The sequence below is a fragment of the Neovison vison genome, chromosome 7, assembly GCF_020171115.1.
Source record: "Neovison vison isolate M4711 chromosome 7, ASM_NN_V1, whole genome shotgun sequence".
In the NCBI taxonomy this organism is placed as follows: Eukaryota; Metazoa; Chordata; class Mammalia; order Carnivora; family Mustelidae; genus Neogale; species Neogale vison.
The window spans coordinates 115,104,359-115,130,974 of record NC_058097.1 but is presented as its reverse complement, the minus strand read 5'-3'; the positions used below and the strand labels follow the sequence as shown (position 1 = coordinate 115,130,974).

Here is a 26,616-nt window from a genome sequence, read left to right as displayed (position 1 = left end):
TTTTACAGATATTAGTACACAAAAATCTGTGGCAATTAAAATATATCGTACTGGTGCAGGAACAGATAGACTCTTAGAATGAGACAGAGACCACCAAAGAGACATTTGCACGTAAGGACTTGACTTGGGTCACATTGCTGTTGACGAAGAGGAGGCTATCCATTTCAAGTTTTGATGCGGGATAACTGGTCGTCAAAATGAGGAAAAATTAAATACCTAAGTCATAATGTATACAAAGACAAATTCCAGGTGGATTAAAGTCCCATCTATGAAAGGAATGATGACAAAAAAAGAAAACAAATTTATTTATTTATATATAGAGTGTGAGTGGGATTGGGGGAGGGGCAGCAAAAGAGTGAGAGACAGAATTCCAAGCAGACTCCCTCTTGAGCACGGGGGCCCTGATGTGGGGTTTGATCTCACAACGCTGAGGTCATGACCTGAGCCAAAATCAAGAGTCGGATGCTTAATTGACTGAGCCACGCTGGCACCCCGAGATGGCAGAATTTTTGAAGAAAATACAGGAGAGGGGCACCTGGGTGGCTCAGTGGGTTAAGCCACTGCCTTCGGCTCATGTCATGATCTCAGGGTCCTGGGATCAAGTACCGCATCAGGCTCTCTGCTCAGCAGGGAGCCTGCTTCCCTCTCTCTCTCCCTCTGCCTGCCTCTCTGTCTACTTGTAATCTCTCTCTGTCAAATAAGTAAATAAAATCTTTAAAAAAAAAAAAAGAAAAGAAAATACAGGAGAGTGTCTATCTGATTGGGTTTCAAAACTTAAGAAACTTTGAGCTAATTTTTTAAAAAAGATTGATGCAACTCCATTGAAGTTAGAACATCTTTGTTATTAAAGGATACCACTAAAAATGGAAAGAAAGGCAATACACTGTGAGAAGCTACTAGTAACATGTAGAACTAATAAAAGAACAGTATCTGGAATTTCTGAAGAACTCCGAACCATGACAAAAGAGATAAAAAATTTGTACAAAAGTCATTTCACAAGGGAGGGAAAATATCAGTGACACAGGTGAAAAGATGTTCAACTTCATTAGTACTCAGGGAGAGGCAGGTTATGCCCAGTGAGGCAAGCTGTTACACTGACTAGATTGGCAAAAAATTCAGAAATGTGGGGCGCTTGGGTGGCTCAGTAGGTTAAGGCTCTGCCTTAGGCTCAGGTCATGATCTCAGGGTCTTGGGATCGAGCCCCACATTGGGCTCTCTGCTCAGCTGGGAGCCTGCTTCCTTCTCTCTCTCTGCCTGCTGTTCTGCCTACTTGTGATCTCTCTCTGTCAAATAAATAATAAAATCTTCAAAAAAAAAATTCAGAAATATACCAAATGATGGTTTTGTGAAATGTAGGAAGTAGGGCCAGAAGAAGAAAAGGCTGCACTGGAGAAAATGCCATTTGTAATTAATATTCCATTGTAGGTGCACTTAAAAATAGCTCCAGGGGTGCCTGGGTGGCACTGTCGGTTAAGCACCCGACTCTTGGTTTCAGCTCAGGTTGTCATCTCATGGGACATGAGATCGAGCCCCACGTCGGGCTCTGTGTTCAGCCCGGAGTCTGCTTGAGTTTCTCTTTCCCTCTCCCTCTGCTTCTCCCTCTTGCTCTCTCTCTCTCTAGAATAAATAAATCAATCTTAAAAAAAAGTCTCCAGAGAATGATACCTACCTAGGACCACAAGGAAAGAGTTGGTGTCACCGTCGTTTGGGAAAAAAGTGTTGTTCATGTAATATATTGTTATAAATTGTTATATTGTTATATAATATGTTGTTCATATTTGGTAAGAAATATGTTCATCAACTTTTACACAGAACTGGTTTCTCTCCCAGGACTTTTGTAATCAGATATCCTCCCTCCCCCGACCCAGGAGTTAACTACGTTTTTGTGAAGGAGTATTATTCTGTTTTATGCTCCTTTGCACTGTTTTCATGTTTAAAGCCTGAGGTTTTGGCTTTGCCTGTTCTGTACTTAGAGTGGTCAGATGTGTATGGGTTACATGGTGGAAAGCTTGCAACAGATTCCTTTATATACATTCTTTTTTTCCTAGGAGACAGGAAGTCTAAGTAGGAGATGTCTAGGAGCCTAGAATGAAGAATTCTACTTAAAAAAATTTTTTTTATTTGAGAGAGAAAAGCACAATCGGGCAGCGGCAGAGAGAGAGGGAGAAGCAGGCAACCCACTGAGTAGGGAGCCCGATGCGGGGCTCGATCCTAGCACCCTGGGATTGTGACCTGAACTGGAGGCAGATACTTAACCTGAGCCACCCAGGCGCCCAAAGAATTCTACTTTTTTTTTTTTTTTTAAATGGGCAGTTTTACTTGCTAAATTTGAGAAGGGAACTAAAAAGAAGCGAGTTATCTTTGTTTTAATTATTACTATCATTACTGTATCACTCTTCGCACGTGACTTTGCAGAAACTGTTATCTCTGTGAATGACTATGTTCTCCCTACTGTTCTGCATGTAAAACGCTGCTTAGAGAATTGTTAACTCGATTTACTGCGGTGATCATTTCACAAAGCATATATATGTGTTGAATCGTGATGCTGTGCACCTGCAACTAATGCTATATGTTGAGTATATGTTGATTTAACATTCAGTTAAAAAAACACTGTTTAAGAAACACATGTATAAAGATGCATTGAAAACTGCTACTTGGGCACAACGTTGAGAACATTTATACAGTAAGATGAATTGATGTTTTTTTGCATTGTAGATACAATGATGTTCTTACTTTGTGTGTGTGTGAATTACTTTTTTAACAGGCGGTGGACTCAAGCCAGTTATAATTACATCACCAGCCAGTGCGCAGGTGGTAGATGGAGACTTTGTGACTTTGTCCTGCAACGCCACTGGAATGCCAGTCCCGGTCATGCGTTGGTACGACAGGCATGGGTTGATAACCAGCCATCCGTCTCAAGTGCTTAGATCCAAATCCCGGAAATCACACTTACGACCTGGGGGCTTTGACCTGGAGCCGGTCTACTTCATCATGTCCCGGGCTGGCGCGAGCTCCCTGTACATTCAGGCTGTCACCCAGGAGCATGCCGGGAAATACACCTGCGAAGCTACCAATGAACATGGCAGCACACGGTCAGAGGCAGTCCTCTCAGTGGGTGAGTGGCCTTTCTTGTTTTTTCTCAGGTGATCAGCTTCCTCCAATGGTAGGCGATAAAGTGCTTTGAAGCCTATTATTCTCATGAGTCCAGCAATCATCCCCCGCCCCCCCATGATAGTGAAATACAGAACTGTAGTTTTTGGTATTTGGTCTTCACATGAACGGATGAACCTTAATCTCCCTTTCTGATTTTTCTAGTTAGGGCTGTGGTTGTCCTGTGGACAGCTCTCCTTTGGGAGCAAGCCCTAGTTATGACCTCTTTGCGTGATTAATGCTTTTGGTTTTCTAAGCTACTGAAAATGGTCATTGCAGACATTTTTTTCAAGGGAGCCCTAGGTAAGTACAGTATCCAGAGTCTCGAGCATTGGGAAAGTGGAATCGTTGGTCCTATCAAACAGTACCTCTTACTCAGAGTTACCTTTCTAATGGAATGTATAACATTTATTCTTTTTTTAAAAGAAATTAACATATAATGTATTATTTGTTTCAGGGGTACAGGTCTGTGATTCATCAGTCTTACATTATTCACAGCTCTCACCACAGCACATACCCTCCCCAATGTCCACCACGCAAGCCACCTGATCCCTCCCATCCCCCTCCCCTCCAGCAGCCCTCAGTCTGTTTCCTGAGATTAAGAGTCTCTTACGGTTTGTATCCCTCTCTAGTTTCGTCTTTCATTTTTTCCTCTCTTCCACTATGATCCTCGGTCTTGTTTCTCAAATTCCTCATTATCAGTGAGATCTTATGATAACTCTCTTTCTCTGATTGACTAAATATTTTGCTTAGCATGATACCCTCTAGTTCCATCCACATCAGTGCAAATGGCAAGATTTCAGGGTTTTGTTTTTGTTTTTGTTTTTGTTTTTATGGCTGCATATATAATATTCATTCTTGATCTTCTGCTGATTTTTGGTGAGGAGGTCTTAAAGGCTTTATACAGTTTTTGAGGAACTAGTGTATAGAGTATCAATATTATTAAGGTTAATTCAAATCCAAACCTTCTGTCAGTGAGTACTTAGAACAGCCTTCTCCCGCAAGTGGTCAGTGGCGTGGAGACTGTCCCCTTACTTGTCGTGCAAGAGGCAGAGTACTGCCCTTAGTTTTGGAGATGGGGGCCCTGCCGTGGGCTGCTGCTTTAGAGAGCTTCATGTAGCCTTTGTGTGACCTGCCTGGGCCCTCAGATCCCACAGGTCAAAAGAGTCCACAGGGTCAAGGGGCTGTGCTTACCCAGAGCCTGGCACCCATATTCCTCCCTCCGTAGAGCAGGACAGGGCTCTGGAATTCCTTGCTTTCATTAGTTCACAGTCTGGTTCCACACAGCTCTTTCTCCATGGCTTGTCCTCCAGAGTGCAGGCCACACCACCAGTGGCCGGAATCATTAAGCCAGGAGAGTGGACAGGGGGCAGTCTTTTGCACAGGAGTGAAGGCGAAATAGACGAGGTTGGATGTGTATACATGTATTTTCATTCATATGCACATGGGGACCCTCTAGCTCCAGATGAAGCTGGAGGTGGGGAGAAGTGGGGAAGACCAGGGACTTCCATTATGCTCTTGTGCCCCTCTGTGCGTGCCAGAGGTGGAGGTGTTGCGGGGGTTAAGCCTATACGCTGGGTTAGCTTCCTGGCTGTGCCACTTAGGAGCTTTGAGACCTGGGACAAACCCTTGAACTCCTTTCTGCTTATTTCCTCATCTGTGTAACAGACATAGCAAAGGCCCTCCCCATCAGGTGGACGTGAGAATTGAAGGAATTCGTATGTGCGAAGTGTTGAGAATGGTGTCTGGCAGTAGAAAACCTTCAAATGCTAAGTATTAGGTTATAATTATTGCTATCTAATGAATAGTACATGGTAATTACCCCAGGTAGTGGTTAGGGACGGAAGGAATAGTTACTGATTTAGTCATCTTAAGAATCCTCAAAGAAGGTGGTTGAGTGCTGCATAAAGGTATACATATATAAAAATGTGTGTGTGTATGAATACAGGTGTGTGTGTACGTATCTGTTTGAGCGGCTCTACTCAAACTTGTTAGCTGTAAGACAGGTGTAGCCCAGGCACTGCTTGGATGGAGTGATTGTGTCATGTAAATACAGGGTAGCAGGAGGCATAGACCGGATAGTCGTAGCTGATGGAACTAGATAGTTTGTCTAACTGCCTCGCTTTAAATATGAAAGATCTGAATCCCTTAGAAGGTGTGTAAGCTAACTTGTTTAGGATAGAACTTTCTAGAGCTTTAAGATCCCCCCCTCCAAGGATTTTAAGTCTTGATAAATGCCATTATCATGTATAGTAAGTCACCCCATCACTGACATCCTACCTAAGTGGCCCTTGTATTTCTTCTTTTGCATGCTCTGTAGTTCTTAAGATCCAGGTGAGTTCATCAAAGCTCACAACAATATAGAACAACCCACTTCTCTTTACAGGAGTCTGAGCCTTATCAAATTCTAACATACTGAGAGCTTATTTACTTTGTTTTTTTTTTTTTTTGTGAAGAGGGGAGTAAGCAAGGTCAAAGAGAGAGATGACTACCCCTTCTCCCCCTTTTCTCTTAGCAGAGACCTTGGGTTTTGAGGTGTTGGGTGTATAAATATTTATAGAGTGGGTTGTAACTCTCAGAACTAAAGTGGGGACAGTCTGGGGAGGGTGGCTGGCGTGAGTGGTCACAGTGGGAAGGGCTTTGACAGGTTTGGTTATATTCCTTGTGTAATTAGTTTCAATTCAGAGTCATTAAATTTGTTGCCATTAAAAGTAGTGTTTTTATCAGTCTCTTTTCCAATTCAAAAAGTGTCCTACCTTTAAAAAAGATGTCTCATCTGACCATTTCACAGGTTGTTTTTTTTTTTAAAGATTTTATTTATTTATTTGAGAGAATGTGTGAGAGAGAGAGAGATTGTGAGTAGTGGAGAAGGGTAGAGGAGAAGCAGATTTCCTGCTGAGCAGGGAACCCCACATGGACTCAATCCCAGGACCCTGGGATCATGACCTGAGCCGCAGGCAGGTGCTTAATGGACTGAGCCACCCGGGTGCCCTCACAGAGTTGTTTTGAAGATAAGTTGAAGTAACATATGTGAAAAAACCTTTTGAAAGTAGCATTGAGCCCTTATAAATTGTGTCTAGTAGCTCATGAGTATTCAAGTTATATTATTGGAAATAGTAGAGGAGAAGGAATTGAATCTCCTTCTTAATAAAAGTTACACAAAGTCTCACTGCATCCTAAAGAGCAGAAGTGGAATTTTGACTTTAATATGGTTAGACCCCGGCTGGAGCACAAGTTTGTCTCTTGCCTCTGGATCAGTTGAGGCCTGTGGTCTTTAAACTCTTGGCCAACTGAATACCATTTCCCAGTGGTAACCAGCCCAGGGGATCCATGAAACTACTAATGATCCGTGGTGCTGCCATTCTGCTACAAGAGCATGGAGATTCCTCAAAAAGTGGAAAATAGAGCTACCCTATGTCCATGGTGGGACCAGTGGGTATTTGCCTCAAAGATACAAAGGTAGTGATCTGAAGGGGCACCTGCACCCCAATGTTTATAGCAGCAATGTCCACAGTAGCTGAACTATGGAAGGAACCATCTGTCTATCAACAGATGAATGGATGAAGGAGATATGGTATATATATATATATATATATATACACAATGGAATACTATGCAAAACCCCCCAAATCTTGCTATTTGCTAAGAACTAAGAACTATGGAAGGAACCATCTGTCTATCAACAGATGAATGGATGAAGGAGATATGGTATATATATATATAATATATATATATATATATATGAATACTATGCAAAACCCCCAAAATCTTGCTATTTGCTAAGATGTGGATAGAACTAGAGGGTATTATGCTAAGCGAAATAAGACAATCAGAGAAAGACAATTACCATATGATCTCACAGATATGATGAATTTGAGAAAAAAGACAGCAGGTCATAGAGGGAGGGAGGGAAAAATGAAACAAGATGAAACCAGAGAGGGAGACAAACCATAAGAGACTCTGAGTCTCAGGAAACCAACTGAGGGCTGCTGGAGGGGAAAGGGGTGGGAGGGATCAGGTGGCTGAGTGATGGACACTGGGGAGGGTATGTGCTATGGTGAGTGCTGTGAATTGTGTTAAGACTGATGAATCACAGACCTGTACCCTTGAAACAAATAATATGTTATATGTTAATACAAAAAATTTAATAACAAAATAAAAAATAAAAATAAATTAAAAAAATAAAAGCCATTCTCTCCACCCTGAGCCCCAGCTGAGTTAGAACCCGTTGCTCAAGTCCCTCTGGCCACAGCAACAGCACTAGCTCACCCCCTTCCCAGCCAGCCCGTGTTCTGACTCACTAGGTAAACGCGGGCCTCTCCAGAAGCAATATTTTGAAGTTTGTCTCCATGAACTTAATTAGTTTTCTCCTATATGATTTTCACTCTGGCGTTTTGTTTTCTTTAATGGAGGACGCGTCTGGGACACCTTTTCTCTTTTAAACTGACAACTGACCCTATACTGTTAGCTATGTTTTGGGGTTTGTTTTTTTTGTTTTGTTTTGAGTTTTTTTTTTGTTTTTTTTTGTTTTTGTTTTTTTTTTGCTGCTTCTCTCCTGAACTAACGTGGTTGTCCTAAAAACACACCCACCTTTTTTTTTTTCCTAAACCAGGAATCCGACCTCATTGTGCAAAAGAAACCCTTTCACATTGTTTCCCCTGCTCCCTTCCTCTACACAAGTGGTCAAACATAGGAGATGTTTTTGTTGCCAATACAGATAGCACTTTAGAGAAAGCAGGCTGTCAGTACTTGGGTTTCATGGTGCTGGCCGCATATTTGTTTTCCTAGACGGCTTTCTCATTTTCGACAGCCGCCCTGCTGACATTCTTCTGCCAGCTCTTGTCACCATCTCCCAGAACCTTAATTTCTTCATCTGTAAAGTAGGAGCGGTGCTATCTACCGAGGAATGTTGTTTGGGGAATTTAATGAGATTATATTCCTTGAGAGTTTAGCACAGTGCTTGGTACATAGTATGTGCTCAGTAAATTCGACGGGGGATGATAAATGCAACTTATTTATTTTTTCAGTGCAAATCAAAGTATTTTTCCCTTCTCTGGATGTTGTAGATACTTTTAGTCGTATAAAGACTGTTGGCTTGTTTTATTTTTCTTTAGATTGGCAGTTTTTTTGTTTGTTTGTTTCTTTATTTTATTTACTGGAGTGGCAATTTCTTAAGCCGACCTTTGATTCTATCCAGAAAGAGGGCTTGCTTTGGAAATAAGTAAACTCTTCTTCCATCTTTGCTAGTCTTGTTTCATTTCTCCCCTCTTGTTGAATATAAACTGTTTTGCTTGTATAGGGTAAGTATTTTAGTTCTCCAGTAGCCCCTTTATTTATTTATGTTTTAAGGTGGATTTATTTATTTATTTGAGAGAGACGGAGAGAGAGCGAGCCAGTGAGCATGTGTAGGGGGAGGGGCAGAGGGAGAGGAGCTGACTTCCCACTCAGCGTGGAGCCCAAGGCAGAGCTCCATCTCATGACCCTGAGATCGTGACTTGAGCCGAAACCAAGAGTTGGACACTTAATCAACTGAGCCACCCAGGTGCCCCCTCCAGCAGCCCCTCTGTTATCTCTTAGTTTCTGTGGGTTGACCAGATGTAACGAGGCAATTCTGCTGGTCTTGCTTTGGACAACACTTACGCTGTTGCAGTCAGATGGCACCTGGGACTGGAATAGCCAAAGTGGCTTCACTCCCACATGTGGGGCTTTTGTGAAGGCTGGAATCCCCAGTTGCCTCCCCTTCCTTCCCTCCATTCCCCCTGCACCCCTGTAGTCTCTCTGCGGGGCTAGCTTGGCTGTCTGTACGTGGCAACACAAGAGTAGAAGTGCCAGGCCTTCTTAAGACTCAAGGCTGGAAGAGCACAGTCTTACTTCTGCCTTCATTGGTCAAAGCCCATCCTAGGCTCCAACCCCCGTTCAGCAGGGAGCGGACCGCTGGAGGGTGTGAATGCTGAGGGCTGTCATTGGAGACCCGCAGCCCAGTAGGTCATAGCCTCACTCTTGACTCTTTCCTTACTATTTAGTTCACCTTGTCTCCAAGGGAATGCATTGCTTCATTACCAACTGGAGTTAATGTTCTGTGTTCTCCAACTTAAAATCTTCCAAGGTTAACCTAGCAAATTGTTCTAAAAGGGAATACTAGCATAGAGCAAGAAAGAATAACGTCCTTCAGATCACTCAACTGCACTGCGGCATCGTGAAATTGATTTTGCAATAAGAGGTTGCTCCCGGAGGTTAGCTGTTTCCATGAATTACAAATTGAGATGCTCCTTCTTTTTAGTTTTGGGCTCAGATTGTCATTATCCATGTGGCCAGTTAGATGGCTGTGTAGAAGGCCCTGAAATAATGAATTTCCTGGGCACCTGGGTGGCTCAGTGGGTTAAAGCCTCTGCCTTCGGCTCGGGTCATGATCCCAGCATCCTGGGCTTGAGCCCCACATTGGGCTCTCTGCTCAGCAAGGAGCCTGCTTCCCTTCCTCTCTGCCTGCTGTTCTGCCTACTTGTGATCTCATTCTCTGTCAAATACATAAATAAAATCTTTAAAAATATATGAATTTCCTCAAGCTCTCTCTTCTTTCTTCCTCCCGTCTTCTCAGTTCCTTTTGAAACAAATACAAAAGCGGGACCAGTCACAGCTTCCGGTTCCTCTTGGAATGATAAAAGAGATGGTTCAGAAGCTGGATCGTTGAGCTCCTTTCCAGTGAAGGAGCACCCCAGGGCAGTGGACTCAGCATCAGAGAAAAATGCTAGTGGAGCCGCCGTCCCAGATGCCCCCATCATTCTGAGCCCTCCGCAGACCTACACAGCTGATACGTACCACCTGGTCTGGAGGGCCGGGAAGGATGGCGGGCTGCCCATCAATGCCTATTTTGTGAAGTATCGAAAGGTAATCTCTTCTCATTTGCCAGCTTTCTTTTCACTACTCTTAATGTTGTGTGTGGAACATGTGCTTATTATCTTTGACTTTTATGGAGCTGCAGGAAACAGAACAGGAGTGTTCTAGGACTGAGTTTGGGAGAGCTGTCCCAGCAGTCATGCTGGATTTACCAGTCTTATAAAAGCAGTAAGAATGAAAGGTGCATAATTTCCTCCAAAATAGGAATTCTAAGAACCCAGTGACTTCTTGATGTTTTTTATCAAGCATTTTAACCCCTTGGGCACAAAGCTCTAGAAACCACTCTTTAAAAAGTCATCCCTTCTCTTTCTGAGATAGTAAAATACAGTTTATTTAGCAAATAAAGCAGTTTCTTATCAGAAACCCTGACCAAAGTCCTCTGGCACAATTTCTGATGGTTATGTTTACTTCACGTTATCCTTCTTCATTGTATTGGATCATGATGTTGTTTGGTGATTTATTCGGGTGAACCTTGATCCTCTCAGTTGATTTTTCAGTGTTTATCCTTCCAGAGGCATCTATTAAAGCAAAATGAGAAAATCTCCTCTCTTTGTTTAATGAAACTAGTACATGAACCAAAGATGCCCTCCTAATTAAAATACGTTTCTTTGTCCAAGCCATTTTGGTACCCATTGAATATCTGGAAAAATGAACATGGTGATATTTGAAAGTTTATTCACTGTTTCTAACCTGAGGATTCTGGGTAAAGAAACTTTTATTGAAATTCCTACCCACACAAAAGCTTCCATCCAATGTCATTTCCTGGTTCCATTAACTAAGACACAGCAGATTAGATCTTTTTAAAATTTATTTCCTCCAATACATGTGGAACGTGTGGAGATAGGAAGAATGCTGGACCTGGATAATGGATAATTGCAGAATTCATATGTGCTACATATTCTAATTTATTGTATATTATCATTAATACAGATTATTATATACTTATTTCATGCTCCTATTAGCGCATTAAGAAAGGATCATTGTTTCCTTCATGAGTAAAGGAAGCAAACTCTGGGAGATCAGATAACTTTCTGGAGGTGATAAGTTAGTGGTAAGTAGCAGAACCAGGAGTCTTTATTCCTAAGAATTCCCAAGTTGTCGCTACGTGTCTCCTTCTAGTTATTAGCATGAGGAAGTATTATGTCTCTTTTGCTGCAAGGGGGATATTCCATACCAAAATTCATGTGAAACTGAAGATTTTCTCCATTTGAACGGAAGGTTTTTCCTCCCTGAGTCTCCTTTTCAACGGCTTATTTTCTCTTGAGCAGCTAGATGATGGTGTTGGCCTGGTGGGAAGCTGGCACACAGTTCGAGTCCCAGGAAGTGAAAATGAGCTCCACCTAACAGAACTGGAGCCCTCTAGTCTCTATGAAGTTCTGATGGTCGCAAGAAGCGCAGCGGGTGAAGGCCAGCCCTCCATGCTCACCTTCCGCACGAGCAAAGGTGAGTATCACCTTCCTTAGGAGGAAAGAGCTGGCCGGCCGGATGTCACTTTATTAGTTAAGTGTCCTTTTGGGTCATAGAGTTTTTTTTTTTTTTTTTTTAAGATTTATTTATTTGACAGACAGAGATCACAAGTAGGCAGGGAGGCAGGCAGAGAATGGGGGGAGGCAGGCTCCCCACTGAGCAGAAAGCCTGATGCAGGGCTCGATCCCAGGACCCTGAGATCATGACCTGAGCTGAAGGCAGAGGCTTAACCCACTGAGCCACCCCAGTGTCCTGAGATTCTTATATATGAATTCCCTAAATAATGTGATGGTCGTACCTTTTGGGGCCATGCATGTTGTATTATGCCATCCCATCTACTGTTCTACAAATATTTCTCAGGGTTTATGATAGGTAAGGCATGAGAGTAGGTGATGTAGGGAAAACAAAGATGCTCAAGACAAGATCCATCCTAACGGGACTTCTCCTTTGCTAAGGAGGGTAAGACATAAATAAATAGCAACTACAGGGCAGGATTTCAGTTGTGCTAATGTTTACTGAATGCCTTCTGTGTGCCGGACCGTAAACAGAATCGACAAAACTCCTTGCCCTCATGGAGCTCACGTTCTAGTTGGGAGAGACTTATACCTAAGTTATAAGTACATTAGGAAGTGGTGAATGCCATAAGAGATGTAAGTTAGGGGATGGATATAGGAAGTGGGTGCGGTAGCAGTTGTCACAATTTAAGCGAGGTGGCCAGAGAAGTCCTCAGCGGGCAGTCAGCAGAGGAGCAGAAGGTCCAGGGTGAAGTGGGAAGGCCACATCGTTATCTGGGGAGAGAACATCCCAGCTGAGAGAGTAGCGAGTGCAGAGACCCCAGGGCGGGGTGTGCTTGAGGTACCCTAGAAACACTGAGGGGGCCCCTGTAACAGAGGCAAAGGGAGGAGGCTCTAGGGGAGAAAGCTCAGGGAGATGACAGAGGGGCCAAGCCACATGGTGCTTTGTCACCCCTGCAAGGACATTGACTTTGACTCTGAGTGAGCTAGAAGCACTGGAAGGTTTGAGCTGAGTAGTGACACTGTCTGCCATGTTTCAACGGGGGACTCCGGCTGTAGGGTAAGGATAGACTGGAGGAGGGCACAGGTGTCAGCAAAGAGGCCAAAATATGACAAGTAAAGGACTTAGAAGATGCTGGAGGAGTGCAAAGAAAGGATGTTCTTTCTGTGGGTTAGCTTGTTGAGGGCGAGCTTGATTGACAGGACACCATTATAGCTTGGTCATCAATGGACAAAAAGACCAGTGAGTGGAGTGGGGAACGGGGTGGAAGAATATTTTCGTCTGAAGTAGAAAATAAAAAGGAGGTATGATCGAGAAGAAATTTATTTATTGGCTTTTGGAAAAGACTCTTTCATACTAATGACCGAGTCTAGCTAGAAAAAGAATGAGTATTTCTTATTTGAATTCTATTTTGAGTTAATTTTCATAATCAGCCCACAGTTGTTTATAGAATCTGACCTATTATAAATACTGAATAATAAGCAGATATTTTGGTTTTATAATAATCACTCATTTTCACTTTTTGCCTCTTGGAATTTTCAAACTCAACATAATAATTTTCCTATAAAGAGACAGAAGCTCTTTAAGCATAAATTTTTTGCTTTGGAATTAAGAAATAGGTAGAAGAAAAACACATGAATAGTTTGAAAGCCTTTACTTATTTGGCTTTTTTCACTTTGTGGTGTTTATTGTGTGTATAAATGAAATTCTGCCTGATGAAGAAAGACACCTTTTACTTTTCCCTTAAAAAGGCTATTAGAAAATGACAACATAATTTTCAAGTTCGATTCCTCAGATTAGCTAAGTATTTACAATGTTGGTCTGAAATTTAGACCCTGTAACAGAGAAGCTCTAATGTCTGTATACCAGTTGAGTTTTTTGTAATGTATTTTCTTACTTTACATATATACAGAAGTTTATGTTGCAGTAGATGAGTATACGTCTTCTAACTTTTCTAGAGAAAACAACCTCATCGAAAAACACGCAGGCGTCCTCACCCCCCATGGGTGTCCCTCGGCGCCCCGTTGTTTCAGAGGCTGCAGACAACTTCGGAGTGGTCCTTACAGATTCCTCTAGGCATAGTGGAGGTAAAGTGGAGAATCTTCATTTTATTGATTTTGTTTGTTTACCAGTGGACCTGACATGTTTCAAATTATTTGGGGGTTGGAGTGGGAGAGAGTGTTTGTTTGTCATTTGGATTATAACCTCTTCCAGGTCCCTACTTCAACCATTTTTTTAATGCCCTATACTCAGATCTTGGTAACTCACTGTCATGATTGGTATTTAAGGTAATACACTCAGATTCAAAATGTTCTGGTACTAAGGTTATATAACTCATAAAAAGGAATTTTCTGCTTTCTCTTTGGCAAAGAAACCAAATTTATACTTTCAAAGTCTGATCTCTCTCTCTCTCTTTTTTTTTGGTGACTTATCAAAATGTGTGGTGGTACCTATAGAAAGATTTAGATTTTTTTTAAGCAAACGATTACATTCCATACTGTTTTTTTGTCAGTGTCACACTCCGTTTTATTGCTCTATCTTGCCAATTTTATGGTTTTTAATTTTTAATTTTTTAAAGATTTAGTTACTTATTGTGGGGGGGGAGGGGCAGAGCAGGAGAGAGAGGGACAAGCTGGCGCTCTGCTGAGCACAGAGCCCAATGTGGGGCTTGCTTTCACGACCCTGAGATCATGACCTGAGTTGAAACCAAGACTTGGATGCTAGACCAATTGAGTCACCCAGGTGTGCCCCCTGCCCCCTCCAGTGAGTGGTTCTTAGATGTCATAGTAATACAATTTTCAAAAGACATCTTTTTAGTATTTAAATTTCACACTTACCAATTCTGCAAGTACAACATAATGTACTTTTTGTGACTGTGTTAACAGGTGTTAGCAGGACATCTAGGGAGGGCTTCAAGTTCCGTTGCTGAGCTCTGAGAATGTTCAGGCTTCTCTTCCCTATTTTTATAGTCTGTCATGAATTGGTCTCAGACAAAAGCGAGTCATAACATTTGAACACTTTCCAGAACCTCTCTGCTTCTTCAGTATCATGAGCCTCTCCTGCTTGAGTCCTTTCACCTCTGAGGAGGTTCAGCGACCGGAAGCAGATTGCTGACTCAGCCGTCAGCTTTATCTGAGTAAAGCTGCCTTCTGAAAAACAAAGACCGTATGATTTGTGTAACACACTCAGGTAGATACGGACCAAATGCTGTCGCAGTGAAAGTAAAGTCAGTCTTGCCTTCAGGGGGTTTACAGCATAGAGAGTGACATCGACAAGAAGTCGGTAACCATATAGGGGGTAATATAGACAAGTGAACCCATAATAATGACTTTGATTCATTACGCCTGAGAGTCTACACTCGGTGTTGATGCGATCACAAGAGTATGTGAAGGAGGCAGGTGGTGGTAAGAGAGGCTCCCCCCGCTCAGCCTCGAAGACAAGACCATTATGAAGACAAGGATGGATGAAGGAACAGGAAAAGAAGTTCTAGGGAAAGAGATGAACGATGGACATGCTGTATTCCATTTAGAGATGTGGAGGTTAGAGAACTGATTTGGTTTGACTGGTTGCCATGGGGCGTGACCCACCAGGGGGAGGCAGGCGAGTACCTTGTAGAATGTACTTAGAATGTCAGTCTTTCCCTGAAAGCTGCGAAGAACTCTAAAGGACTTTAAGGAGGGGGACAGGGGGAACAGCCAGAGATGAAGCTAGGGAAATAATGGGCGGAGTGACAGAGGGTCACAGGTGACAGAAAGGGAATTGAATCCATATTGAATGAAAGGGAGAAATGAGGTGACCCTGGGCTGGGGTGGCCAAGAACCATTTACCAAGGTGGGTAATCAAGATTTTTAGGTGCAGTTTATGGAATGAGTTCTGGAAGTCCCGAGTTTGGAATTATCTGGGCAGAGATAGCCATAAGAAATGATTTCTTGAATCTTCAAAACAACCCTATGAGGAAGATAGCCTTTCGGTTTTACAACTTGGGAAACTGGGGCTCTTGGAGGTCATCCATTTTTTACTGTGGCTGCTCTTCACATTCTGATTATTTTTTTTAAGATTTTATTTATTTATTTATTTCACAGAGATCACAAGTAGGCAGAGAGGCAGGCAGAGAGAGTGGGGGAGCAGGCACCCTGATGAGCAGAGAGCCTGATGCAGGACTCGATCCCAGGACCCTGAGATCATGACCTGAGCCGAAAGCAGAGGCTTTAACCCTCTGAGCCACCCAGGCGCCCCCCACATTCTGATTTTTAAACTCCAACTTGTCTCTGTTTTATGTCACACGCTTTTTCTTTTAGATCTTGATGATTCTCCTGTGTAGAGATTCTTTTCCCTAATAACCTTCTTCTGTTTGATCTGTGCTGTTTGTCCTTGGATGAGTTTTAACCTTCTGGGAATCAGTTGATGGAAGTTGTTGGTTATCTAGGACCAAAAAAGAGATTCACTAACAGTTCTATTCATTCTGTTTCCATTGCTTTCTAACTTGAAAGGAATACAGTAAGTATCACTCAAAAATTGCCTGCTTTGAATATTTTCCTCTTTTTATCCAGTATGCAGTTTGTTTTTTAAATGCTGCCATTTTCTCCATACAGGTACCGTGGCAACGTCGTTGTGTTCTTTCTTATGTATTTGTGTTGGAGCTAGAGAGATGTTGGGACAGAGTGGTCTTGCTTAAGGAATGTGGCACAGGCTGGACAGCAGGGCTCCCTTAGTGACTCATCTAATAACCTGTAGATCATCTGCTGAATGTGTTTATAGCTTGGGTGGATTGAGAAAAACATTTAAATAAAATCACAACTAATTTTAAACATTTACTGTAAATTATAAGCACAGTCAGACATGAGGCACTGAGTAATAATTACTTATACACTGTTTAGCTATGAATCCAAAGTAGCATGGTCACTATTCTCATTACCATTTACTTTCAGTTTTTTAGAGCTAATTCTCAAGTTTATATATCTTGCTTTTCCTTCCTTTTATTTCCTGTTTTTGGCCATTTTGTTGCCTGTTAGCTTTTAACAGAGGGCGGGAAGATAGTTATGATGATGTTACTACTAATTCTGCTAATAAGTTTGGTGATGAACCTTTAATAAAATGTTGCTTAGGAATTTATCCCTTTCAATTTATTTGAGTTATTCTTGTCTCTGACACCGTGGGTTATTGGAATGGATGTTTCCGTGTTTAGTTCCAGAGGCACCTGACCGGCCTACCATCTCCACGGCATCGGAGACCTCTGTCTACGTCACTTGGATTCCTCGGGCCAACGGGGGTTCTCCAATCACTGCCTTCAAGGTCGAATACAAACGGATGAGAACCAGTGATTGGCTGGTGGCCGCTGAAGATATCCCTCCTTCCAAACTCTCTGTGGAAGTTCGTAGCTTAGAGCCAGGTAGTAATACTCAAACATTTCCTTTTTTGCCATCTGTGCTGACTCCATTATTATTTTTTTTTAACATTTTATTTATTTATTTGAGAAAGAGAGCATGGGAGCCAGAGAGTTTGAGAGAATGAGTTGGGGGAGCGGCAGAGGGAGAAGCCGACTCCCCGAGGAGCAGGGAGCCCGGTGTGGGACTCAATCCCAGGACTCCCGGATCCCCACCTGAGGTGAAGGCAGATGCTCAACTGACTGAGCCACCTATGCACCCTGTGCTGACTTTAGATGCCTATTTGTAATGATTTCGTATTCCTCTAGTTGTTAAAGTAATGGAAACCTATTCTGTGAAAATTTGAAAGGAAAGAAATTAGAAAGAAGAGGTCATCTGAAACCTACCCATCCAGAGATAAGCTATGTTTACACTTTGGTATATTTTTTTGTAGCCTTTTTGTTTTTTAATCATACCATAAATCATGCCAGGATCATGCCATAAATACTGTTTTGTGACCCCATTTTCCTTATATCACAGGCATTTTCATTAGAAATTCTTCAAAAACTCAGTTTTTTTTTTTTAAGATTTTATTTATTTATTTGACAGAAATCACAAGTAGACAGAGAGGCAGGCAGAGAGAGAGAGAGGGAAGCAGGCTCCCTGCTGAGCAGAGAGCCCGATGCGGAACTCGATCCCAGGACCCTGAGATCATGACCTGAGCCGAAGGCAGCGGCTTAACCCACTGAGCCACCCAGGCGCCCCCAAAACTCAGTTTTTTAATAATTCTCTATCTACTGTATAAATATAATTTACTTATAATTTTTTTCTGGGTTTTAGATATCTTTAACTGTCAGTAACTTAGAAAGAGTGTTGCGATGTCATCTTTGTGTATGTGTGTATAGGTGTTTTGCTATGATTACATGTTTTAAGAGGAAAATTGCTTGTTATTTGACTAAAATTGTTTGCTCTAATGATGAACCTCAGCCTAGTTATCCTTAGTGCTTAGGCTATGGAAACAAGAGAACACCTAAGGCTTCTTTGCTCTGTAAGTCTCATTTCAGCAGAAGGAGCCCCCCTCCCCCACCGTCGCCCCACTATCTTGAGGCTGCGTGCAGGTAGTTAAACCGCACGAGAGAAAAGCCGTCATCACAGATGCATTTGCGTGGCTTGTATCTGTTAGGTTTCATGACCATTTTGTTTATGGACTTTTAGATGGACTTAGCAGCAAATGCCTGTGTTTGTCTGAACAGGTAAAATGAGCCTAGGGGCCTGCAGGTATCGTTGGGAGAAGGGGACAAGTTTTAAATGAGGGTGAGACTCAATAGCACGTTTTAGGCAGAAAGCACCGTCTTTGGAATCCCAGTGGTTAGGTCTGTGCTGTCAGGAAACATGCTGGAGGAGTCTCGTTTATTCTTTAGATGCAGAGCTTCAGAAGCTCACAGTCCTTAGAGTTTTTCTTTTTTAAGTACTTAATGTGTAATGCAAATAAATGCCTTCTGTTGTACTTTAAATCTGCTCCTGCTTTTTTTTTTTTTTTTTTTTTTTTTTAAATCTGCTGCTTCTTATCCTATTCTTGTTGCAATCAGAGTGACATCTGCTGTCACCCACACAGTGCCCCTTCCGAAGCGTATTTGCCCTGTTGAACTTCACTTCGGTGGTTTCTTTCAAAGGGAAAAGACCCTAGTTTTGAGCACAGATACTTCAACTAATACTGTATTTGATGGTTATAACTTCAGCACATGGCGGTAAAGAGAGTAAACGTGCTCTTTCCGGTTCTCTACACGCTCCTTCTGTGACAGACGTCATTCCTCTTCCGTGGCATTGTCTCCTGGTCACTCCTCCTAAGCTCTTGGAATCTGGGTCATCATAAACACACGCTGCCGGCCGACAGAAGCCGGTAGGCGGGTTGGAGTCAGTTTACCGTATAGGCTTCAGAGGACGTGTTTGTTCACATGGAGACTTGAGCGCAGTTGTCTTATTCTGACTGTCATACCTTCAGCTGTCTATGGCCATTTATTAAAAAATGGCTTTTTGTTGTTTTTTTTTTTCCTCCCTCAAAAGGTTCAACATACAAGTTTAGGGTCATTGCCATCAATCATTACGGTGAGAGTTTCCGGAGTTCGGCATCTCGTCCTTATCAGGTGGCTGGGTTCCCCAATCGTTTTTCTAACCGTCCGATCACGGGACCTCACATCGCATATACTGAAGCTGTCAGCGATACCCAGATCATGCTGAAGTGGACGGTGAGTGGAACATCATCTCTATCAAGACGCGTTCTTGTTTGGCCACGTTGATGATCGACTTAATGATCTCGTGATCTGGTATTATGATTAGTAAAATGTTTTTAACTTTTAAGTATTTGGCCATGTTAACAATCAATTTACTTTTCTGGTGACACGATATTATGAATAGCAAATGTTTCTAACTTTTAAGTTGGGGAAAATTGAAGGGCACAGATACTTGTCTGAAAGCACACGTGGGTAAGTGGGGCAGGGCTAAAAATAAACTTGTCTCTTCAGCTCGCATCCAAGTGTTAACTTAATTATCCTTTCAGGATCTGTTTCTTCTGAACCAAGTGTCCCTTTCTGCTTCTGAACCTTGTGAAATATACTACTTTATTTTCGCTCAGCCCAACAGAAAAACTAAATGTGCTTAATACCTTTGACTACCTTTGAATTAACTTCAAAATGGCCGTTGAGGATGTTTGCAAAATGAAGCTAGAAAAAGATAACCACACAGATAAAGGAATCATCATGGCTCTGAAAGTTACTTATATTTTTGTCCTTACAAGTCTTTGCTTCTCTTTTTTTAGTATATTCCATCAAGTAACAATAATACTCCCATTCAAGGATTTTATATCTACTACCGGCCGACAGATAGTGATAATGACAGTGATTACAAGAGGGATGTGGTAGAAGGTAAGTCCCCCGACAAGCTGGAGTCCCAGTAAAGAGCTTGGATGGAGGGGTTTCTAAATGTTATGAGAACCAATTCATCCCAGGTTAGGGTAGAGAAAGCATGAACTGTTATGTCCACTATTACTTTGACTTCTTCCCAAAGAAAGACCGTCTTTCCAATTTAATATATGCAGTAGTTTACATTTTGGTCATAGAAACAATTACCAAAGTATGGGGGAGATACAATTTGTCAGCAGTTCATCTGAAAAAGAATTCTGTTTTCTGTTTTATTTAAATGAATGGTAACCTGGGTATAAAAGTCACTTGCAACTGCTACTGTATTTTAAAAAATATGTCTCAATCCCAGTTCCACTGAAGTCTGTACAAGAGCAAGTGCATCTTGAGCATGGAATCCGCTTTTAGAGATGCTGAGAAATTGGAATATACGTAGAGTAAAAACCAGCCGAGACAGTGAAGGGTGCTGAAACTGCCTTTCCCCTGCACTTAAAATCTGATCCAGAACTTTGCATGTGGTCTGAAGGCTTCAGATGGTCTTCTGGCCACTGTCTACCACTGGCCACCAGTCTCGTGTACCCTCTCCATACCCTCCTGCTGCCCACCATGTTTCTTCTGTGACACACTGGCCTTCTGAGTTTCCTTGTGTGCACCAAGACTTGTCTTGCCTCGGGACGATGACACGTGGCAATTCCTGCTACTTCCTGTGCTCCTCTTCCAGTGTCTTATTTAGGTCACTGCACTTTTCTGTTGTGTGGCTCAATGTCATTTCCTCAGATAACATCCGCCTCTGTATGTGAGATACCTGGGGTGTAATTTCTAACTGTGGCCTTTATGGTTCTGTTGTAAATGTCATCATGGTTGCTGTGTAAGGAGCAGGTGTGTCTGTGTGTGTGTGGATATATGAAGTTATTAACTTAGTTTGTCTCCCTCACTAAATCTTAGCCTCTCTGTAGGCAAGGAGCCTTTGCTTCCCATGCTATATCCCCAGCCCCTACAATGATGCGGTGTTCGGGATTTATCGAATGAAGGAACAATTGGAGTCCAGAAAGAACAAGGGAATGTCTTGGGATGATGAGGCTGGAAATGGGGCGATAAACAAGTAACATGACAGCTGTCTTCACATCCTGACTGACTGTTAAGCGGAGGAGAAACTCTGCCAGTTCGGGGAAGGGCAGCCAACAGGAAGTAGCATATAAGGAAGACCCCTCTGTGCAGCATTTTTAACAAAATAAGAAACTCCCTAATATTGGAGCTGTTCAGTAGAAGCTGGAAGCTTATTTCTCGGTGGTGTCTTGGAAGGGGTTTTTGTTTTGGGAGGAAGTCTTCTTCAGAGGGTTTTTTGGTACTCCAAGATTCTGACTCTGAATTGCTAACATCCCAAATGGGTCATGTCAGAAAACAGCCCTAGGCCAAGGTTATTTTCGTGTGACTTCTTGACATCGAATACTGCCTATCGTTTTTGGTAGCAGTAGCTTTATAATTAAGTCAGTTTAAATATGCTCTGTCAGGCTTCTTTAAGTATTGTGGCGTTCCTTTTAGTGTTTATCCGGTGGAGTGTCTTTTGTAAAGCAGTAAAATGTTATCATCTGAGTTTTAATACCTGGTACATAGTAGGTGCTCAGTAAATATTTTTTGAATCAAAGAATGATTATTTCTCTTCATCTGGAAAAGTGGGAAGCAAATCAGTTTCTAAAATCTGCTTTAAACATGAAGAATTGAGGAAATGAGGTAAGAGACTTGTCAGTGGCCAAACTATTCTGTGAAGTTAGGATAGTTGCTGTAATGAGGGAAAAGTGACAGAAGAAGCATGCGGGGTAGGGTGCCAGTACCGTTTCCTTTCTTGACCTAGGTATTGGTAGTACGAGTACGTTCAGTTCATGAACTTCAACAGACTATTCAGTTAGGGTTACTTTTCCATACACTCATTTCACTTTCTAGAAGGGCTATCCAAGAAGAAGAAATGGTTAAGAGTTGTTAGTCACTATTTGAGATTTGAGTCCTAGTGAGGTCTTCATTTTAGTTTAGCTGGGTTAGGAATGTGGGGCTGTCAGACTTTCATTTTTAAACTCTTTCAGCAGAGGTTAAACATTTGCCATAAAATAGTTCTAAACAGTAAATATGAGTAAAGGGAACAATTCTTTCTCTCTGTCTGTCTCTCTCTTTCTCTTTCTCCATGTCTCTCTTTTCCCTACCTCTCCTGGTTCCACTCTCTAGAAATATCCACTAGTCACCAGTTTTTAAAGGATACTCTCTAGTTAAATCTTCGAACTTTTGCGAGTTTGTGGGGTGTGAACATAGTGTGTAGAACTAGGAAATTACTTTATGGAAGCTTCTGTATCCACTAGTAGTGTCTGCAAATGTGAATTTTGCCTTCTGGTTCACAGAAAACTTGTTTATAAACTCAGTAGACGAAGCAGTTAGATGTTTAAGTGGGCTTCACTGTGCTGTGTAATTAGCTTATTCCCTATTTTCAAGTTTATGCATTTGAAATTCTTTTTGTGGCAGTTTTAAACTATTGGGCTGTTCTCCCAAACCAAGGAACAAAAGTATTTACCCTTTGCACGTAATGTTCTCTTTAAAGTAAAGTTTTAGATTACTTCTCTATTGACTCAGAATTGTTTAAGCTTTTGGGGAAAAAGTCTGAAATTCAATTACAGTGTTAAAGAATCCACTAAGAGCAATGATATTAAGTTATCCTATCTTCTGAATTAAGTTCCACATTGGGATAAACCATAAATGTTTCTGGCAGACAGTGCTTTTGTGATGAATATTTGTGTCTTACAAAGTTTAGTTTTAAATAAATGAAAGCATCAGGCAGGCATCCTAATCTCTAAGCCTGTTGCTTTGGTTTCTCACCTTTTCTAAAACATCCTTTGAGAATTACCCGTTTAAGCATATGTTGTGCTGGTTGGTCGACTTTTAACCTGATAATATACTTAGCTGTCTTATTCATCAATGATCAGTAAAGACTCTTTCTCTCTACTAGTGATTTCTGTCATTTAGCCATGGAAGAATTACCCTAACAGTGGAATCCTAATCTAACAAGATTTGTGTTCTTTTAACAATTTTCTCTCATTTGTAACAGATCAGAGGTGTAGTTTAATTCCATTTTGCCTAGGGCTTTGAAGGGAAAACTTCAAATCTGGTGTGGAAATTATTCGGGAGAATGTTTATAGTTAGGTAAGGGTAGGGCTGGGCAAGAAAGGACCCAAGGACAGAGAAAAAAATAGAAAGTCTTTGAAAAAGTTTGTGGAATTTCAAAGTAGATCTATTCCAGTCTTTGAGTCAAGGTTTTGAGTCAAGTTTATTGTAGGATCCTCTTTATACTTATAAAGGGGGTATAGAATTCCTTACTTCTCAAGACTTTCAGAGTCCCTTGGTCCTAGAACAAGCAGATTCTCTTCGTGTAAACTGTGGGTCTTTATGAAAGAGGGATTTTGTGATGGTGACCTGCAAAAGGGGTTTTGTTTCCGGTTTGGAGTATTTTTGTCTGTGTTGAATTAGAAAGGAACCTAGTGCTCTTGGTCCTGTCAGCCAAGTAGATTTATACTTGGATGCTTGGTTTGGTTTTGTTTTTCCTCCCCCTTCAATTAAGTCTTGAATCAGTAGGTGGTATATTTGAGTGTCTCAGGAACTGTGGAAACAGCTTGAAGAGGTATTTTCTAAGAGGGGTTAAAGGTGCCTGAAGAGTTCACTGAATCTGGCAGAAGTGTCCCTGTTTATTAATGTTCGTCACATGCCCATGGGAGTGAACATGGAGAGTGATGCATTCAGGAGTGCTCAGTTGAGTGTTTCTAGATGAAACACCGGCCATGTGCTGTGGATAACAAAATCATTCTGTTGGAGGTATTATGTGGCTTGGGGACCCTGACTCAAAAGAAGAGAAATAGTGGGAACAGGAACCCATAGGTTCCCTTTGTAGATTTTGCTTTTTGATTATTCTCAATCATTTATTCAGGCACATGCTGAGCTGTCCGTTCCTGTAACGTTCAGTCCAGTGGAATGGAGAGTTTCTCTAAGACCTGTCTTGTAAATAAATGGTCACTTGTCCTGGATAAGGCACCATTTGTGGATCTCGTGTACAGTATTCCTGTCTGGTGGACAGAGTAGATTGACTTGCTAGGCTAAAATCAGAGGACTTGAGGGTTTTTGTTTTTCCTTCACCTATGCATAAAGCCAACATGTATTTTATGAAAGACTCACCACTAACTATTTATAACAAAGCAGAGTATTAGTACCAACACACAGGTATGGCTTGAATTCAGTCTACCTCTTGTCCTTTGTTTCGTGACCTATTAAAAAAATGCTGTTTATCTGGGGAGTATTACTAAAATACATCTATTAAGATGGTTTTCATTGCACAGACTGACTCTACGGTGATACATGCTATTCCAGCCTTGTTTTGAGATCTCCTTGCAGGTCGTACGATATGTAAAACTTCTTTTATATTTTTTCTTTCCAGGTTCAAAGCAGTGGCACATGATTGGCCATCTGCAACCAGAAACTTCCTACGATATTAAAATGCAGTGCTTCAACGAAGGGGGAGAAAGCGAGTTTAGTAACGTGATGATCTGCGAAACTAAAGGTAGGAGAGGAATGAGAGCTCGAGCTTTGTCCCCGGATGGTGCTGGAATTCTAGACTCTGCATTATTCCTTCTGACTCTTGATGTGTTTACCTAAGGAAGCGTCTTCTTTGGACCGTTCCCTAGGTGTAGCCATTAAGACCATCCCAACAGAAAATAGAATATATTGGCTAAAGCACTTCTCTCATTAGTTTACTTAAGCATCGATTGTATTCATGAATTTCAGTAAGTCACTTCCCTTCTTTTTTCTCTGCATGAAGAGAGTAGAAGTATTTGCTGGGTAATTTCTGCAGATTGGAATTGCTGCGAAAATTAGAAAACTTCAAAACGAAAGTATAATTTTCAGAAAGAGCGCTTTGTACGCTTGAAGTGGTTTCTTGCATGACAGTTATGCATAACACAACTTCTTAAGCACGGTGGCGAAGTTCAGCATCAGCACCGTGCTAATGCTAGATTGAAATTCTTGACTCTGCCGATGTATGGATTGTGCAGTGTCTTCTGTTTTTAGGATGGCAGTGCTACACATGAATGATAGAAACAGCTACGTGGCTATTTAAAAACTCATGTCCAGTCTCAGTTAATTGGACCAAAAAAGGGACTGTTTTAACTTGTGTCTGTTTTTAAGAACAAGAGGAAATTTCCCCAAATCCTCACCTATCCCCCACACCCTTCTAGTCTTGGTGGTCAGAACTTAGTCCCACTGTGCTCCCCAGATCATTCCCTGGGCATGGAATGATTGACCAAGACCTACTCGAGTTGTGTGGGGTTTGAGTGGGCAACTGAATGGAAGTGAGCTCTGCTAGTGTGGGAGGAAAAGGCTGCTGAATGGCAACGTTTTGTGCCTGCGATAGGTGATTTTATGATGCTGATTTAAAAATGAAGAAAATAAGGCTCGGAAAAATGGAATTATAAAGACAAGACGTAGTTCCATCTTTTAATGCTAAGTCATGCGACTTTCTGCAGCAAAACCCACATATTAAATCTACCTTTAAGTCTATAATATACACAGACCTCTAGATTTACTTTGGTTAGTATATATTTGAGGGGCTTTTTGTCCCAGTCACTGTGATTGTCCACAAGACATTTAAGAATCTAGCCAGGCAAAACATAGACAACAGTGTAATAACTGTATTGTTTAAATAGTATTCTGGTATAGCTGTGTCTATAATTGTATGCCTCATTAATTGCTGGAGGAGAAGACTTTGCTGGAGAAGAAAAGGTTCTACCTACAGACTTCCAGATCACTGACAAATGAAAACACCTCTTTAAACCATTAGCTGTTCATACTGATTAACTTTCTCAAATGTATGACACAATTCCTAGCCTGTTTAAAGAGAGAACGTAGGATACACAATCTCTGCTTTTAAAGAAATGAGTCAAGGTTCTTGTTGTGAACAATGATTGTCTTATCTTTAGTCATTCAGTAAAGTTTTCCAGGAATGACAGAGGTACTGAGGCCAGCCATTTCCCCTGCCCTTAAAGATCATAGACTGTCATGGGGCGCCTGGGTGGCTCAGTGGATTAAGCCGCTGCCTTCGGCTCAGGTCATGATCTCAGTGTCCTGGGATCGAGCCCCGCATCAGGCTCTTTGCTTGGCGGGAGCCTGCTTCTCTCTCTCTCTCTCTCTCTGCCTGACTCTCCGCCTGCTTGTGATCTCTCTCTCTGTCAAATAAATAAATAAAATCTTTAAAAAAAAAAAAAAGTTCATAGACTGTCATGATTTTTCTTTGGTTCTTTCGTTTCTCATCTCACTTTTCTTGTTTCATGGTCTTCTGCTGCTGCTGCTCCCTCCTCCCTTCCCTCTCCTCCTCCCCTCCCCCATCCCTCTGGCTCCTCCCCCATCCCCTCTGGCTCCTCCCCCATCCCCTCTGGCTCCTCCTCCTCCATTACCCCCTTCTCCCCTCCCTCTCCCCCCTGCTTCTCCTCCTTTTCCTCCTGCTCTTCCTAGCACTAATTTTGTCTTCTTATTACTGTTGATGTGTCTCACTCACCTTCCACCACAGAAATTTTTAACTTTAGCAGAGACTGGCAAAATCATCAAGCTTGGTAGAATTATGAATAAATAAAGAGTAAATGAAAAGTGAATAAAGCTGATGGACTTCCCCGTGGGTAATTGTGATCTTTAATATATGATCTGCAATGTCTGTTTTGCCTCAGAAACCCGTTTGTTTTCTTTAGAATTGGCAGGGTTCTTAGAATTGTCTAATCCAACATCCCACCTGAAGT

The 26,616-nt window shown here is 41.8% G+C and overlaps 1 protein-coding gene across 1 annotated transcript in view; it reads left to right on the top strand.

Annotated features, from left to right (window-relative positions):
* Positions 1-26,616, top strand: part of CDON (cell adhesion associated, oncogene regulated) — a 101,617-nt gene that overhangs the window by 48,575 nt on the left and 26,426 nt on the right. Inside the window, exons 8-15 of the mRNA XM_044258163.1 lie at positions 2,765-3,115; positions 9,746-10,035; positions 11,313-11,487; positions 13,485-13,613; positions 16,712-16,915; positions 18,954-19,135; positions 19,705-19,810; positions 24,270-24,392. Of these exons, the coding sequence (XP_044114098.1) occupies positions 2,765-3,115; positions 9,746-10,035; positions 11,313-11,487; positions 13,485-13,613; positions 16,712-16,915; positions 18,954-19,135; positions 19,705-19,810; positions 24,270-24,392 (1,560 nt within the window). The remainder of the gene's footprint in view (positions 1-2,764; positions 3,116-9,745; positions 10,036-11,312; positions 11,488-13,484; positions 13,614-16,711; positions 16,916-18,953; positions 19,136-19,704; positions 19,811-24,269; positions 24,393-26,616) is intronic.